The sequence below is a fragment of the Haemaphysalis longicornis genome, unplaced genomic scaffold (assembly GCF_048455015.1).
Source record: "Haemaphysalis longicornis isolate Haplotype H1 unplaced genomic scaffold, Haemaphysalis longicornis Haplotype H1 scaffold_6, whole genome shotgun sequence".
Taxonomy (NCBI): domain Eukaryota; kingdom Metazoa; phylum Arthropoda; class Arachnida; order Ixodida; family Ixodidae; genus Haemaphysalis; species Haemaphysalis longicornis.
The window spans coordinates 71,928,811-71,947,086 of record NW_027526407.1 but is presented as its reverse complement, the minus strand read 5'-3'; the positions used below and the strand labels follow the sequence as shown (position 1 = coordinate 71,947,086).

General features: G+C 49.7%; 1 protein-coding gene across 2 annotated transcripts; it reads right to left on the bottom strand.

Moving 5' to 3' along the window:
- Window positions 1-2,103: 2,103 nt before the first annotated feature.
- Window positions 2,104-7,647, bottom strand: LOC144143281 (large ribosomal subunit protein uL14m-like). 2 transcript variants are annotated; one of them, XM_077675055.1, is made up of 4 exons: window positions 7,529-7,647; window positions 7,087-7,263; window positions 6,083-6,233; window positions 2,104-2,468 (listed from the first exon to the last, which is right to left on the bottom strand). In XM_077675055.1, exons 2-4 carry the CDS (start codon window positions 7,125-7,127, stop codon window positions 2,244-2,246), a joined length of 417 nt encoding a protein of 138 aa, XP_077531181.1. In that variant the 5' UTR covers window positions 7,128-7,263; window positions 7,529-7,647; the 3' UTR covers window positions 2,104-2,243. The 2 variants fall into 2 exon arrangements, with proteins under 2 accessions (XP_077531181.1, XP_077531182.1); XM_077675056.1 differs by lacking the exon at window positions 7,529-7,647 and adding an exon at window positions 7,376-7,492.
- Window positions 7,648-18,276: the final 10,629 nt, after the last annotated feature.

The following is an 18,276-nucleotide window of genomic DNA, read 5'->3' as shown; positions in this document are numbered from 1 at the left end:
AAGGGCACAAAAGTTGAATTAAATACCCTACAAATCATAAAAAAACTCTGACAGTTATCAGCATTTACGTTGATATCAGCATTTTAGCAGAGTTTGTGGCGTATATGAATATCTGTAGTTTGAATCTTTTAACAGGGCGGTTAAACTGTCCGTGGTTGTAAGCACTGCTCCATGATCAACATTGCTTCACTGTTTGAAACATCAGTTGCATGCGAGATAAATTGTGTCACGCAATCTAATTCCCCTTACTTTATTTATGCTTATTGGATTGGGGGATTATCAATAACCGATTTTATACTGTGCCTAGACTCCCCCTACTTTGGGATTTAGCTTGTTTTGATAAAGGCGGCATTAGGATGCAAGTCTCCTAACCATGACTTGAAAGTACACGTGAAGAAAAAGGACCAGGATTGAGCACAGAGTGTCGAGGCCTGTGACAGTCAACAAGTATATATGTATATACAAGTGCAGTCATGGACAAATAAAATGGATGCATGAGCAGCAGAACCAAACACACAAATTTGAAGGTTCGTGGAAACCACACAATGACGGTGTCGTGGTATGTTTTGAAAGGCACATTTCCAAACTTCGTTGCTGTTATAGAGCCATGCAACAATTTTACTTGCACGAAAAAAAATTGCGCTATTTGTGTGTTTCGATTCATACATTCATGCATTTTGTTCGTCCGTGATGTACGTATACAATTACATGCAGTTGAGTTTATACTGCAGCAAAGTTCTGCCGCCTTAGCTTTAACTCTTTGTGGTCAAACTTTTACGCACTTTCCGGCCATCCTGGCCTGAAACCATTTTGGCAGTTTTTGCTGCCGCGAAGAAAAACAAACTGCACGAAAAACTAAAAAACTAACGGGATATTTATTTTTTCTCTCGCATTCTGCTTGAGACTCCTTTACCGATATTTGAGCAACGTGTGAAACCGCTTGAGGCATTCTCCTGTGCACAGGCCAGGGTTGTTACTGCAGGTTTTGCAGAAAACCACAGTTTCCCTCCTGCCTCCTTTTTTTTTTTTCTATCGCTTCAAACAAGCACAGTCCTTGCTGCTTCGACCTGGGACCCTGTAGAAGAAATGGCTCACCCCATCTAGCCTTTCCTCACACTTCATACGTGCACACAGGCCCTGCTTTTCGGCTCGAGCCCTCAGATCACCTGCCAGCTGTTGGATGAAGTTGCGGTGGTACTGCAGGTATCGCTGCTGTTTCTCGCCATAATTTCGCAGCTGCGTGTGCCTACAAATAAAATTATTGACAATGGAAACCTGGAAATGAGTGAAATCGGGCAAATTATCCGCACACACCTTCCAATCTGCAGCACGTGGTCATGCACTGTTCCCTCATGTGTCAGCAGAGGTGCTGTCTCCACCACCATCCAGGTCTTAATCACTCGCTTCTGTCGAATCAGTGTCATCAATACCTGATCGAGGCACATAATTCTCTTCCTCACCGAAATCATCATCGCTTTCGTTAAGTGCACCACCGTAAAGCGCACGCAATGAGGAAGTGGCCGCGTTTCTCGGTGAACAGCGCACACGCGAAAATGCTCGGGAATCCCGACGGCCTGTGCTGAACATTGTGCTGCACTCTAGTGCGAAAAGAAGTAAACTTCAAGAAACAAAGTTCACTTATCCCTCAAGAGATGGCGTATCATGTATACAAAAAAAAGCGCGTACATTGCAGTGAGAAAAACCGCGAAATTTAACCTTGAACACCTACTAGGTCAGCCAGTAACCAACAGCGGACCGCTACGGCCGTGTTCCGTTTTTGGGCAGAGCCTTACAACAGACCGCAAAAGTTTAATGCAATTAGAATCCTTGGTCTGCTTCACTCTATTCTCAGCCTGTCGGTACTTATACAGTCATTTTCTTACGGTAGATCGTCTGACTTTCAAACCATAAAAGTGGGGTGCAAAGTCAATTGGGTTTGTCAACACAAATGTGTCACAAATGGACGAACATTAATCGCATCTCACTGACCATCAACGGAGATGCCCCCTGCCTGACTTCTTCAAACTCTGACTCAAGGTTGCCACAAGTGCGAAAATGCCAGCTCACAATATTAAGCTCAAATAAAAGCACACAACTACTATGCAGAAAACACTAACAAACGTTTATTACAAACACTTGAATCGACGTTGTCGGCCCAGAGCTGTTCACCTAAGTGGAAAAACAACGAAACTTTGAATCCTAACCACCAGAGTGGCTTCACCACTGATCCTTCTTCAATTTAGTTAGACAAAGCGCGAGCAGAGGGCCAGGATCTTGGAGTAGCGAGCCTTGTCGCCTCTGAGGAAGGACGGGAGGGGTCCGATGACGCGAGTGCCCATGGGGTTGCCGTTGTCGTCCAGCAAGACCACGTTGTTGGTGTCGTAGCGGGGCACCATGGGGCGCTGCTTCATGTGCTTGCAGCCCACCACGTAGCCTTGCTTCTTCTGGCCCAGCACCGCCATCAGCACCTGCGACGCAAAGTTATTCAAATGGGAAGTCGCGAAATCCCCCACAGACTCCGCGTATCAAAAAATTAAAGCCGTTCCACTCAATGTGAAAGCTGTCAGAAGTGCAGAGCAGAGACTCGCCATAATGGGCTGTAGCTCTGTTATCCGCTCATTGCTACCACCCAAAGCAATTCAAATTTCCTGCCTCCGCAGTGCTCGCGCGCCCCCCTGCCCGAATCTGTGCCAGTCGGAGTCCTATTCTTTTTGTGCTTGCTTTTCCTCCCGCACGTGCCGGCGTTGCACTGCCACTTTTGTTTGCTTACTATCGTAAAAACCAACCCAACGAGCATTTCTAACTAAATGAACGCTGGCGCTGCCGGTTAATTACGTATATTTTGCCTCAAATGTACCTCCGGTTTTCCTTGCGCTAAACAACGGGGAGATGTATGACAGGCGCCAGCGGTTCACGAGTTCCGAACGCATATGACTATATAAACCGCTTGGCTTTGGAAGCCTCTGGGTTATGCTGTGATGACAGCCGCTATGAAGGAACGCCGTGAAGCACTACTTGGGTACAGCGAGCGAGCTACGACGACAAGGTGAGCCCCTAAAGTGCTCTGCACTTAAAAGCGGTTCAAGGTTGGCCCCTTTTGCCAGAGTTCTTCGATATCAACCAGTTGCGAAGCTCCGCTTTGGAATCCCAGCCACGCATTCGTTGAAGCTGACGGCGGCACCTAGGGGTTGAAAACTGGACTTTGCTAGACATTTACAGTCGAGTCCCCTTATAACAATACCGGTTTTAACAATATATCGGATATAACAATGGACAGCCGTGGCACCGTCAGCTTTTCATTGTATTCTATGGCAAAATAAACCGCTTATAACAATGCTGTCATGATGCAATATCGGTTATAACAATTAAATGTGGGCACTGGAACCAACCCTGAACGAAACAAAAATGCAAAAACGCTGCGACAATGCCACCTATTACGCAAAAGGGCATGAGAGCATATGCGCGGTGGCCAGGCGATAGCGCACTTGGCCTCGCACACGGCGAGTGCGCGCCGAAGAGGCTCGCATGCCACCGCTGCTTTCGCCTGCCGCGGCGACGCGGAGGAGGACCGGATGGGCGCCTCTACGGGCAGTGGAGCAGTCCATTCTGAGGGTGCGCCGCCTGTAGAAAAAGCACCGGGGCACCTAAGCCGCCACAGCAGCAGCGCTGTGTGCACTGTGCCGACCTCCCCTATTCTTCGCTAATTTGGCCACGTCTCCAGCTCCGCCGTTTGCACGTGTTCCAAGTCTGGTGCTTACCAGCGTCGTTTTCCTTGCCTGTTGCCACTGTTCCTGTTCTGTGGTCACTGTCGCCTCGATCCTCCTGTCCCCGCACGTTTTCTTTGTTATTTTCGGCATAACCCGCTTATAACAATGATATTTTCATGGCACCTCAATATTGTTATAAGTGGACTCGACTGTAGTTGTAATGTTCTCAGTCCATACAGGCTAGGTGCAGGTGCTGTTATAAGTAGATGGAACAAGGATTCGCAAATATCACAAAATATTTCTTCTACTGGCTTTATTACTGCCATTACCAGTTTACAGGAACCTTTTTCTATTGAGGAGGACTCCTTTAAATGCCCACCAATGCAGCCACGCAGATTCTGGAAGAATAAATTCCTCTAAATTTACAAGACTGTTCCAACTACTTTTGACGGCACCTGTACTACCATTTCCTCTACCGAACTTCACACACAGCTAGTAAGATGTAAAGGTGAACACGAGACCAGAGGAATGTCATATACCGTACTTCCCGGTGTATAAGATGTGAGTATTTCCCAATTATTACACCCACTGCAATTTACGTACGGTATGTATGATGAAATAGCTGTCTGTTGAGCACAACTTATACATAGGTGTGACCTGGCTGCACAATTTTTCACAAGAATGATTGCTATGTGGCACTGTGACCTACAGAGTGGTGCAGATTATACACTACAAAATATGGTAATGCAGAAAGTCAAAGCTCCATTGTGCAGCGGTGACTTCGTAAATTTAAGAATTCTTTTGTTTCCAACTTGGCGCGCATTTGAGCTTCTGTGCAAGATTAACACCTCTGTAGCTTTAGGAGCAAGTTTGTCTTCATTTTACAGGTTTCGAAGAGTGAAAAGCCAACCCCATATTCATGTTTTGAAAGACCTGACACCTTGCGTGGAATTTTTTGCGGGACCCTCACATTGATTTGATTGTAGGGTTTAACGTGCCGACGCAACGTAGCCGATGAGGCGCGGCGTAGTGGGGGGCTCCGGATTAATTTTGACCACCTGGGAATCTTAAACATGCGCCGAAATCTCGTACGCATGGGCGTTTTTGCTTTTTGCCATCACCAGAAAAGTGGCCGCCACGGCCGGGAATTGAACACGCATCCTCATGTTCATTAGCAGAATGCCTTAGCCACTGAGCCACTGCGGGACCGTCACCTTACCGCCCCAAGTAAGCTTTGTGCATACAGCATGGCCTGAAATCACGGTAGCACTCAGTTAAAAATTTTCAACAGGTTTGCAGGACAGAATGAAAACTGCCAGTTCGAACACACACTGCGTTATAGGAGTGACAAGGAAAAAGAGCAATCAACTAGACATTAAGACGTAACAGCTGGGCATACGTATCAAAAAGGAAGGCATTAGCAGCGTTTGGCTGCACTTTCACTCATGGACGACCATCAGATTGCACCTCATTTCACAACCATAGCTAGAGCGCACACCTAAACTCTTGTACTTCGACACTTGAAACAGAGAAAGCAAGATTAACGAAAGCTGCATGCGAATTTCAATAGCAAACCGACTATTAACAATGGCTTCAAGAGCAGCGTCTGGCCCCAATAAATGTTCAGTACACACACCCTTGAACCGTGTTTGGCAGCAACACTATTGTAGTACGATGTGCTTTCAATGCGCATTTTTTTGCACTCAGTAAGTCGAGTGGTTAACACACAATCCCCCAGTGTGGCAGGCTATGCAATATGTTCTAGCCTTCTTATCAAGTGAAAGCTTTCGTGGTGGGACTGATGGCATTCTGTCAAAAAACTAATGCATGCATTTCCCCATAGACCGCTTGTCTGACTGAAAAGCTCCGATAGGATCTCTGGACGCACGGCGCGTGCGTGAAACCAGGCTTCCTTTGTGTCAAAACAGTTATTTGAAAATCACGAAGAAGGAACGATTGTAGATAAGACAACGCACACAGTAATAATAAGAAGTGGTGCAAGATTATACCTTTATCTCGTAAACCACGTATCAATGTACATTTAGATCGCTCATAGATGTGTTTACTTAGTGCACAAAAAATGGTCGTGTGAGTTTGTTCATTCGTGACTTGGGTCTTAGAAGGTTTGACGATTCATTGAACGCACTTTCAGCGAAGGTTGTATGCCCTTTTAACTTTCGCACTTCATTTAACTTTCTTTAGGAAGGTATGGTAAATTTTTTTTTTTACATTTGAAGCACACATGGCAAACAGCTTTCACGAAGAGGAACATTTGGGCTAGTTGGTCAAACACTTACCAACCAGCACAAACGACCTTAGCCAATTCAAGGTCATTCACAACCTGTCGCCAGCTCTTCCACGAGGAGAGGGCTCACCTTATCACCGATGGTGGCGATTCCCGTCTTGTTGTAGACATGTATTATTTTCGGCGGCTTGCCATCCATCATGGCCTGGCGTCCGAGAGCGCTGTTGTCGACCACACGAAGACGCGTCAGCTTCTGCAGGTGCTGGGCCACCGCTGTCGTGCTGGAAGACACCACGATTGGCATGCATTCATCACCACTATGATAATCATCTTTGGCCTTCCCTTATTTCGTTTAACACCCCTTGGCAACCATTCCGTTAAACAGATGGCCCGCCTGATGTCCCTCACCTGCGTAACATGATGATGGTGGTCATCATCATCACCTGATGGTCATCATCATCACCTTGATGATGATGGTCATCATCACCCATTTGTTGACTGCAGGATCTAGACCTCTTTCAATGACTGTCATACGGTGTTATGCCCCTAAGCATCATCCATTCTTTACCCCCTCAATGCAGTTATGCTTACCTGCAGACCTAAAAACAGCACTGTGTTTGTTTCGTCGTATTGCGCTGCTTATCCTTCAAATGACGCACCAACTCACCGAATCTTTCGTTTTAGCTAATTTTCGGTTTCTCTTTGCATCCTGTCCGATCTCCCACTACCCATTCTAGTTCTTATCTCGTGCAACGGTTGTCTCTCCTCGTCATGGTATGACACTTGCGTCACCTACGCAAGTATCACCTATGCTAGGATCATCACTTCATATTTCAAATTCTGACATTTGTCACTTCTCATGTACTAAAAATTTTGGCATAACAAAAAGTTTTCCTCCAAGTTAGTTCATGCGGTCGGAAGCCTAAGAGGACAGAAATTACGCCATGACTGTGTACATTCTGCATTTAGACAGACACAAAACTCTTCCTAGATCTATCTAGTCATCCTTTCGAGACAACGATGATCTGTGTTCGCGTGAAATTAGAAGTGCCCTCAACACCACCAACTCCACATCTAACTTCTCGCCCGATTTTATTTTTCGAATACGGGTGCAAAATAGGCACATGGTCTCACCTGAACGCACGATGTGGACTACAGTGTCCTAGTAACGGCATGGTCGACGCCGACACCACTGAATACTGCTCGTTGAACACCAGAGTAGCAGAAGAATCTTGGAAAACTCGGGAGAGCTAGCACGCAGCCACCCGAACTAGATGCCGCATTTTCCGCCGCTCACTGCTCTCGGTATCACTGCAAAGTAGAAGTCGGCATCAGAACAAAATGCTGAAACACACCGCAAGTGCGAAAAACGTGGGGAGAACTCAAGCTGTCTGCTACATCGCCTGCGAAGCTTATGTCGTACGGGTCAGTGGAACGCATTTGGGAATGCGTCCAGCCACACATTGCGTAAAGTTCTCACTAAAGCGCTTCTACGTTCAATGTAAACCACTTGTGAAAGGTTATGGATTATAGTAAAACAGTAATAAGAGCCGCTGAAGGGCGATCGAATACGCACCATGCGGGTCGGCCGGATGTTTGATGATGTCTATGGCGGTGCGGCTGATGGCAAAGTTGGTGCTGACTTCCCTGTGTCCGAGCGAGAAACAAGGCCCGCTTTCCCAAAAGTTCGATGTAGTAAGTGCGGTCCCTAGACTACACTTAAATTGCACTTACAATATATTTAGTATAATCTAGGGATCGTATTGTAAGCATTACAAATGTTCGAGCAGTTTGAGCGCCATGATTCAAGTCAACCGCACCGCAGTGCGTGTATCGTGTTCGTGGCGCAAGCCGCCAGCAACTGGTTGTGCTTAATTGTGTTATGTATCCCCTAAAGGTCCTTCAAAATTTGGACTAAAGTTGCTAAATCCCAATGGAGGGCCGTGGACTTCGGTACCCGCACGCTGCATACTGCAGCTCCGGGTAAACCCCGCGAGCGCCCCCATGCCGCGCTCTCGTGTTACGGCTTAGTTTGCGCCCCTCGCACGCTTGGATCTTTGAGCGCTGCTATGTTCCTCCTCCCCTCTCCTCTAGAGATTCCAATAAACTGTATCGCCTCGGACTCGAGCTCAAAACACCAAGCAGACAGACCTCTCTTTCACACTTGGCACACGCATGCCACACTAGACCGTGCCCCTACAGGATGACCGTGCCGGTGCTGCAGGTCAAGATGATAAAGGTCTGAGGTCAACAACCCTCCCGACTTTAGGCCTTCATCGAAGGAGGCTTGAGGTCGAGAGGGTTGTTGAGGGGAAAGCTGTTTCTGCGTCCGGTCATGAGATACAGGCTCAATTATTCGCGCGAGGCCATTCTTAAACAAAGAGGCCCGTTGTCTAATGAAGAAAGTAACTTTATTTCCTCAAGGATACCCTAGTCCGGAGCTCCCGGGACGCTTTGCACTTAAGCTTCGGCTCTCGAGTCGGCCAGCCCCTCCTCTCCCGTGAAATGGGGGTAGGGTTGGAAATGGGGGGGGGGGGGGGGTATTATTGGGGATCTGTGTGCACGTCCAGAGAGCAGTTCGGACATGGGTGGGTGGGGCGTACAGCTAAGGAGCGTGTTTATCTGACCCTGTCGGCAGCGTAATTCGTTGTGGACCCGGCGGTTCCGCAATGCAGCAGGAACTACGTGTCACATCGCCATCATCCTCGCGGGTGGATGGACATTTTGTGCTGTGTTCCACTGTTCAAATTGTTGACTAGCTACGGAGACGCCGCCGTCTCTCGCTAATGCGGCATTAGAGAGTTTTAGCAGTCTGTCCGTTCCGTTGGTTACGTTGTTGCCGGGATGACCGGGACCCGTCTGCGCCTGCGCGCGCGGAAGGGCGAGGAGGCGGAGGACATGGCGAAGGCAGGCCCGCGGAACTAATCCCCCTACCGTGACGAATGCCCGAGTGCCCAGACGGGTCCCGGTCAACACGCTAACTACGTACCGTACGGAACGGACGGACTGCTAAAACTCTATTATTTCTTCTTTCAGCTTTCCCAAACAGCTGAGATGAGCTTTTGCTGGCTCAGCCCTGTTCCTTCGGTGGTTTCACAGATATGTGGGACTTCACTGCAAAGTAGTTGGCGCAGCTCAGGCATCCTTGTACAGGTCGGCAATGGCGAAACACACTTGAGGAGCGACAGCTCTAAAAAAAAAAACTAGTTTTCGGCTATGATTTGGTCTCACCATACTAGCATGATCAGCCACACGGCGTGCGCGCATGAGCAGGCTTGTGCTAAAGCCCCTGTAATTCTAGGTACTCCAGATTGCACGAAGCAGTGCCTCCTTTTGGCCATAACACACTAAGTTTACTGAAACGGTTAGCCTTGTCAGAGAGCCATGGTCTCAAGAACATGACGCACACAATGTGGCGCTCTGAATGGTAAACGCATTTTGGAAATGGTGTCGCACCTAGCAGAAACCACCAACAATTTCCGTCATTAACATGTAACTCATAACAAGAAGAAATATCAACATCCATACATTGACAAACGATGTTGGCTTTTCAGAAAAACACAGCGTTGCCCTGGTTCTCGGTACCGCAGACAGGAAAGCCTGTTGGAACCGTGCGCCCTAACTCAAATGCGTATGCCGCGTGCACGGCGCCAGCGAACCACCGATGGATGTGTGCCCGTGAAGGTCCACAGCACTTGGATCAGCCCATCTGGAAAGGGCCGTATACACCCAGGGCACCAGTTCAACCGTTTCGCGTTGCCTGAGCTCGTGCTGCGCCGGTCGGGAGCAGGGCAGAAGGCATCCCTGGCTTCGGAGCAGACCCACGATTCGCAGCGACTTGCCAGGTCGGCTGACCTGGAACCGAGGAGGAGACAAGAAGGGTCGCCTAATGGGCGAGGAACGCACGATGCCTCCCCTTGATAACAACGTATGGGTACGAGCTAGGTGATACGCTTGATAGACCACAGTTAAGCGCAGCAAGAAACCAGAAGGACGTGGTAGAGTAGGGCAGGCACTTTTACACCGATCACCGAGCTAGGAATGTGACTTAACTTATGGGCATGAGTTCTCTGTGGTATGAGTACCAGTACCAACTAGGTTGGCGCTCATACCATTGCGCACCAACTTATGAGCGCACTATGGTATGGTACCATACCATAGAGCGCTACCATCATATGGTAGCGCTCTATAGGCGATAAGGTAGCGCCCTATAGAGCGCTACGGCGCTACCATAGAGCGCTACCTTGGTAGCATCTATGTTATGTTATGGTACTATATACCATATGGTATGAGCTAAAACTCGCTAACGAAAGCGCCTGTCGTAATCTACCACATCCTTCGTGTGGTATTCCTCTGCGGTTAAGGGAGGTTTATCTCACCTTCACGTTGGCGGCCAGTGCCTGGTCCTCTTGTTCCAAACGACGTCTGGGGGCCCCTGGGGCAGCGCGAGGAAGGCACCGCGCCGGTCGCCGCAATAAACTGGGGCCACGTCGACGGGCAGCAGTGCCCCGCTGAAGTTGATATTCAGCGGCGAGCTGAAGCTGTTGTCCGAGCTCCTGGACCTCCGGTCGACCATCGGGGCGACGTGCGATGGTGCGGAGTCCGCCCGCAGGTCGGCGACGGCGTCTCCGCTGGGACACCGCCGCGATGTGCGTCATGAGGCGCCGCCGCAGCAGCAAGCCCACACCTTCAGGGCGTCGCGAACCTGCAGCAGACAGCGGCGACGGTTTCGGCAAAGCTAGCCTGAGCACCATACCTCATAGCGAGCTAGTCGCGATAGTGTCAATTGTACAGACATGGGTTTGGCGATAAATTTGCAGCAAACCTTCGTTACAGCGAACATCGCTCTGTTCAACTCCCATTAAGTTCCAATTTAATGCGTGTATATATAATCTGGCCGATAAAGCTGGGAAATATTAGTGCAAAAATACAAATTATTCGATAAGAACCCGGCCCAGTGGCCAAGGAGTTGTGCTGCTGAGCCCAAGGACATATGGGTTCGATCGCGGCCGCGGCGGCAGCTTTTATAATGGCGGCGAAAAGCGATAACGTCCATGTGTCGAGATGTTGGGTCCCGTTAAATTGATACAGATTCTCTTACTACGGCGCGCCACACTGTCCACGTGAAAGTCATCAACATCATCAAGTGTTCTAAAGAGGCTTGGGACTTATCGGAAGCGTTGACACTGGAATAAGCCGTAAATGATCCTGAAAGTCATTTATTTTCCTGGGATATAGTAGAGACACTCTTTCTTGCCTGAACTGGAGCATATGGGTAGATGAGCAGTGTCGTGCGGAACAGTGCATTGTGCTATTGGAGCTATGTTCTAGTGAAAAAAAAAAAACAAAAAAAACGAACATATTTGGGTGCACTCAGGGCCCCCACTGCAAGTACAAGAAAATGACTCAGGTTTAGCTCTTCTTAACCTATATAGTTATTACGTGCGAACAGAAGACTATATGCAAACACTGTTTCATGAAAGCTTGCCTTTACTCGAGATTTCGCAGCTTGAACTCCAGCTGCACATACTGGGTGGTTGGGTTCATCCTCTAGCTCATGCTGAAGTACACGAAAAGGCAGCCGATGGCGCGACTGAGAAACCAAGTGCCGCCAATACAGCGCTTTCTTGAGCGTTCATCATGTGCTGCTGTAGTCTTCGTTCTAAGTAACTCACTGAGCCCAGTGTTTCCATATAGTATCAGTCGTTGAACCCTCACATAATCACGTGTTTGCTGGCGCTCAACCGCATGCGCACAGACAACCCAGCTGGCGCTGGGCGATAAGGCGCAGGTGAAGCGGCCGTTTCACCCTCGCCTAGTGACGTGGTACGGCAGTGGCGAGGCTCCAAGCAAGCGGCAAGAGAAAAAGGCGCGGCGCCGGCGGCTGAAGGTCATTGCGACACGATGAATATGAAAGAGGTAGCGTAGTGAAGCTGTCGTTCTAAAATGGCGCGATAGCTTACCTTGCCATTGAAGAGGTTGCTGAAAGCGCCGTAGGGGACGCAGGTGCGCCGTGCGGTCCAGTCCTGCGAGGGCGACGGTGAAGAGCACGTTTGCTGAAGGCAGCCATGCGCGCCGCACGCTCACATCTTCGTCACCACCGGCCACCCGTCCTCCCGTGCGCGGTTGGCGCGCACACCGACGATGGACGTGGGCTGCTTTGATGGCGGCACACGAGAGGGCGCCGAGCGGGGGTGGGACGCGGGGTGGCCGCTGTCGCTGAGGGAGGCCAGGAGGCGATGAACAGAGCCCCATTTCTTCTGGCCCAGCACTGGAGCCGTCAGGACCTGCACTCGGACGCGTCCATGTGCATCACTGGCGCTGAACAACACTGGTTGAGCATCAAATGCGCCAGAACTGTCATCCATATCCTATGGCGTCCAGCCACTTAAGGAAATCAGTAACATCGCTCATAGTTCGAACAGTCAACGGGTGTTGCTTTAAAAGAATACAAGTGAACCAAGACGATTAACTTGCGATGTCAAAAATGGGCTCCTCGATTATCAGTCCCGGATCGTCCGCGGACTGCCCGAGACGCGATTCGGTGCTCGATCTTCACATGCATTCCTATAAGACCACCGGTGCGAACTCAGTCCTCGGGCTGCCCGCGGACCGTCCTGGACTGGTAAATCGAGGAGGCGCAATGTTAGTGGCACTCCCGCTAGGCGCGCAATTTCGATTCCCGTCCGACCCACATCTCGTCGAGGTAAGAATAAACGCACCCATCTCCCTTCACGGGGCGCACATGGAGTACAGCTCCTCATGAGTTCCGTTAGCGAGATGCCTCCCGTCACGTCAGCCATCCATTGGCAACATGCGAGAACTAATCTTGGCGTGTCTTCCAACGACGGTTTTCGCGGTCTATTATGAATAAGCAACTGGAAGGATCATTGGATAACCTCGAAAACACAGGAAGCGCTTACTGGAGTCCGGCGTCTCTTCCTCTTGGACCCCAGATAGACCTGGATTGTCTTGAAGATCGAGTAGCGCTTCGACGATGCGCCAGCTAGGAAGAACACTCGGACACTGAGCGTGGCGCGTGCATATTCGTCGTCTTCGGCTCACGAGGATACGGGCCAGCACGGGGCACGGGTCAGCACGTGCAAAAGGTTTGTGCCATCCTGGCACTTGCTCGCGCACTATCTATGACGATTATTTCTGTAGCTTATCATTTTTATGAGGCAATAATTTCCGTTGATCTTCTGTCACAATTTTGGGCTTTCTGTTTTGATGATAACGGCGATGACGATGATTACCATTTCTTGGCTAAAAGTGGTGCTTACCCACTAGTGGAACCGGCCATGGCTAAGACAGGTTGTCATCACAGAACAAGGAGGATTTTTGTCATGCTCCAGTGAAAGCTGGTCATCGAAAACTAAGCGCGGATGTTTGATGATGTCGACGGCGGCGCGGCTGGCGGCCGCGTTGGTGCTGATTTTCCTGTGTCGAGAAACACGGCCCGCTTCCCAAGTGTCCGATGTCGCAAGTACGGTCCCCAGGATATACTTAGAATATACCTAGAACATATTTAGTATATTCTAGGGACAGCAACATCCCTAGGATATACTTAGAATATGCCTATATATAATATATTTGGTATATTCTAGGGGCCGTAACAAGCATTACAAATGTTCGACAGCTGGGATGCAAAGCAACCGCAGTGTGTTTATTGTGAGCATAGCGCAAGCCGCCAGCAACTGATTGTTCTTGCGTTGCGTACCCCCTAAAAGACCGCCAAAAATTGGGACTAAAGTTGCTAAAGTCCCAATGGAGGGCCGCAGACCTTGCTACCCGCATGCTGCAAACCCGTTCCTGCGTACTGCCCACTCCGTTCGGGCAAACTCCACGAGCGCCGCGACACCGCGCTTTCGTGTTACGGCCCCGTGACTGCGCCCCGGGCACGCTTGGATCTTTGCGCGCTGCTATTTCGAACTCTGATTCGCAAACACCTCAAGCAGACAGACGCGTGCCTATCACACTTGGCACACCCAGCACAGGATGATCGTGCCGGCAGGTGGTCAAGACGTTTTACGTGGTGATGTGACGCCTTTATCGAAGAAGGCATTGGACCGAGATGATTTAAGGTGGGGGAGGAGGAGAGCTGTTTCTGCGTCCGGTCATGAGATACGAGCTCATTATGTCGATTATATTGTTACATGGCGCATAGGCGGAGACTACGGGGGGGCCCGAGCCCCCTCCAGTGTTTTCCGGGGGGGGGGGCGGCGGTGCTGATTCCCCCCCCCCCTACCCCCCAAAGTGCCATTACGAGGGCCATAATACCAGTTAACATTTGCCTCTACGTTTTCACTCAACATTTTATTGGGGCTAAAGGCTTACTGCACCATTGAATGGACCTCTCCCTGTATGTAAACATCGTGACGTCACGAAGCGCACGTGCGCGACGGGTGGCGCCTGCTGGCGGCGGCGAAGTGCGGTGGCGGTTGGCAGAAAGCACCTGCGCCGACGGCCCGGCCTGGCCGCGCGGCGCCCGAAAGGAACGATGTGCCGTTGGTTCGGGCCGTCACTGGCCGCCTACATTGCAGGTGTGGGTCTAGCTATCCTAGCTGTGGCCGTCGCACCTCCATGTAGCTTTCCGCATCTACAACCTCCGCAACATTTTCGTTTACCGTAAGGTGAACTGAAGGGCGACGCTTTCGGATAATCAGTGCGCGACAGAACAGCCTAAACTAGTCATTCTGAAGGTTGGTGCTGTTGTGACGCATCCCAAGGATGTTTTTTAAGATTCTTTGTGTTCGGACACATACCAAGCAAAGCTCATTCATTGTTGCTTTCGAGGTCCACTTAAGCTAAGCGCGGTGCCTCAGGCAGCGTATACGCTCCCTGTTCTTGGTCCCATTGCGTCGCCCGGAGACAGTGGCGTACACACGATTTCATGTCGAGGGGAAAAAGGAAAGGTAAAGCATGAAAGAATTAAAAAGTAAAATAAGCAGCAACGAAACGAAAATATGAAGAGCAAAAGCCAAACATTATTCCAATAAAAATATCGCGATGATGTCATACTCTACGTGATTTACCGATTGTTTTGTTACCTTTTTCCCCCGTGAAATCACGAAATGGTTCATCGTCATTGTGCGAGTAACATAGCATTGAAATAATTTTCGGTAGTCATTATTTCATGATAGTTAAAGTTAGTGTCCTTGTACGCCCGCTGCATACGCCAGCGTTGGGAGGCCGCAACAAAAGAATACATTCACTGAGTTTGTTTGCTTAGGGCAAACACATTTTTAGAGTTTTTTCGAGTCACATGAGCAGCCCATCTCGCGCCGAAGGCACGATGATACATGTGAGCACGGCAAGCATCTCTGTTTTGCCGCATCCTCAAGGCAGAATATAATTGATCAAGGTAAAAATTTATTGTACTTACAAGCAATGAATTTCGTTCGTTTTGGACAGATCCCCTCATCAGACCAAACTCGTCGTTGTCGATCTGGCGGCAGGCGGCTATCGCGGATCCCTCGTCGAAACATTTATTTCGCGTCGCCTAAGAAGGTTAGGCATTCATTGTGTTTTCAATACACTACCTCCTCAAAACATGCCAATATTTCGCAGCAAGAAAATTTCCCTCTGCCCAGCACTATTTCACTTGACCAAATTTCTGCTGGTGCTGCATGATAGTAGATGGTTGGTAAACAGCATCATTTCATGGCACGAATCAGCGCGGATTGCCAATGTCAACGGTATGACTGCGCTTTGGAGAACAGCAGAAGTTCGAGAATGGGAAATCTTGCTATGAGTACGAGCAGACCATGTCGCTGCTTTGCCTGCCAGCCTCTTCGGCACATTGCGCGCGTCCACAATACACGCCGAATTTACCTCTTTGGTGACTCCAAAAAGTCTGATGCCGCTGGTTCTGCTCGCAAGATTTGCGTAGCCGAGAGCACAGTAGCCCACCGGCATTAGAAAAGCCAACACATATACAAAAACTCCACTTTTGCGCGCGTTAATGCAGTCTCAATGCATACGCCCCGCGCGCCGGTCTGAATGTTTTGCCAACCACCCTCCCGGCCACACCCACCACGTGCGCTTTCCGTGACGTCACGGCCTCCGCGTGACGTACCCCGGGAGAGGTCCATTGGTACAGATGTGGACGGCTTACTTTCATACTTTACGTTTCTTCCTTCGAATACGTTTCTTCATTCGAAGGACAAGGGCAGTGCACTAGAAGCGCACTAAAAGTATGTATGTATGAATGTATGTATGTCTGTGTGTATGTATGTATGTACATGCGTGTACATGATAATTATGGGTACATTTCATCATCATCATTATGGGCTGCTAGTCCAGGGGCTGAGCCCCCGCCTACCCGGGGAAAATGAAAACTCTCCGCCTATGACGTGGCGGCAGGAGAGAGATGAGACGAACCATGGTAGATGAGGAGCGATCTATTTACACCATATACATGCAGCCATGACTGAGCCAGGGCTGGCTGCACCCCGCCCCGAGCTACTTCTTTGCCGTATTTTGTTGGTGGACCACGGCGGCAATGGGATTGCCCTGTCCCGTGTCAAAATTGTATTATTCATGCAAAGCCATTCTTAAACAAAGAGGCCCGTTGTTTAATAAAGAAAGTAACTCCATTTCCACGAGGATCGCCAAGGATACCCTAGTCGGGAGCCCCGGGGTGAGGCGTACTGTTGGGAGCGTACGTGTTTATCAGAACCTGTCAGCAGGGTAGTTCGTCGTGCGTGGAATCGCTGATCACCCTCGCAGGTACATGGATGAACATATTGTACTGTGCTCCACTGTTCAGGGTGTCGCCCAGCAACGGAGACACCGCAATCTCTCTTGCTAAGGCGGCATTACTTATTCGCTCAGTTTCTCCTAGAAATAGAAACGAGCGTTTGCTGATCGGGCGCTTTTCCGTTGGCACTGTTTCCACCGGTGGCTTCGCACGTGTGAGTCCCCATTGCGAAGTAGTCGGCGCAGCTTAGGCGGCCTTGTACCGATCGACATTGACAATATACACTTGATAAAACAAAGCTTTGAAAGAAAAAAAATAGCTCGAATTTACGCTGCGAAGGTGGTTGGAAACAAAGTTGTAAACGACACCTACAACAATTGGCCAAGCGACGTCACTTGAATTCACAAACGTGGCTCTACAAAGAGTAAAACCACAAATTCTGCCAGCCGTTACCTGGAGTTCGTGGGGGCGGCGTCCCCAACCCGGCAGCGTCGGACATGGGGCCGCTAGAGATGCCTACGCCGCCGGTGTAGCCCGGCCGCGCGTCGGCAGAAAGAAAACGGAGAGGAGCGGCTTTCGAAGAGTGAGACAACGGAACATAGCCATCCTGATGTGCTAGCTCAGGGCTACACCACCGCGCGAGACAAGCGCGGACACCGAAACAATTCGGCATGTGATCTTAGTGATTTCCATTTTACGATTTAAACTAGTTAGTTTACTAAGTTTGAGAATTGTGAGAAAGCTGAGGGAACTTTTGTAATCGCTTTTTATCAGAACCAGTTGCTCCTTTCGCCTTTTCTAATACCTGTTAAAACACAAGCGAATTGATAGTCATTCCCATTCGTGGCAAGCAGTGCGCAAAAGGTACCATTTCTTTAGCGGCCAGATGCCTGTATATGGTCTTACATATTAAGTGCGAATGCACTTCTTAAGCGACCCTGTACCTGCGTCCACCGGCGATGTCCGCATAGCATACCCACGTGGGGGATTGGCCAGGAATCTCCTCGTCTTCCTTGGCAACGGGGGGAGATGGGCGCGCGCTGCCTGGCCGCTGACATGGCACATACCCACGTGGGGGATTGGCCAGGAATCGGGCGTGAGAAGGGCTAATGCACCCGCTTAAAGGAGTACTGACACGAAATTTCAAAGCTGAGATCCGCTCTAGCAATCAAGTACAACGACAACACAAATAGGTGTCTGTGAATAAATGCATCTTTCTTTCTTTGTAGTTGTGTGTGTGTGTATGTGTGTGATCTCTCTTTCGCGAACATTACCGAACCGCGCAAATTCAACTCGTGCATTCGCACTTTCACATTGTTCCCCTCGGGGAAATGAGGGGAATTTTTTTTGTTTTCGCGCCATGCAAACCATTCCTTCACGTACCTTTGCCGTACGACTACTTAATTCCGTTACCAAGGAGGTGCTGTCGAATAAGTTAAAAAGAAACCGTGCGAAGGAAGCACGCAATGGACGCGAAGCTGCGTCAAAACAGGCCCAAAACAACCGTTGCTAAAGCAGATGACAAAGCTGACCAAATGGGTTCCACCGAGGCCCCCGCCGGGGTGATCAGGCTCCGGCGCGCCGGGAACGCTGGGTAACAGCGCCCATTCGCCATGCCATCT

Excerpts from the sequence above, each read along its gene's own strand:
- LOC144143281 (XM_077675055.1), bottom strand. The coding sequence starts at position 7,127 with ATGCCGTTACTAGGACACTGTAGTCCACATCGTGCGTTCAG. Across the intron at positions 6,234-7,086 it reads AGTCCACATCGTGCGTTCAG|CACGACAGCGGTGGCCCAGC; the intron begins GTGAGACCATGT and ends GGTGTCTTCCAG. Across the intron at positions 2,469-6,082 it reads TCGCCACCATCGGTGATAAG|GTGCTGATGGCGGTGCTGGG; the intron begins GTGAGCCCTCTC and ends TTTGCGTCGCAG.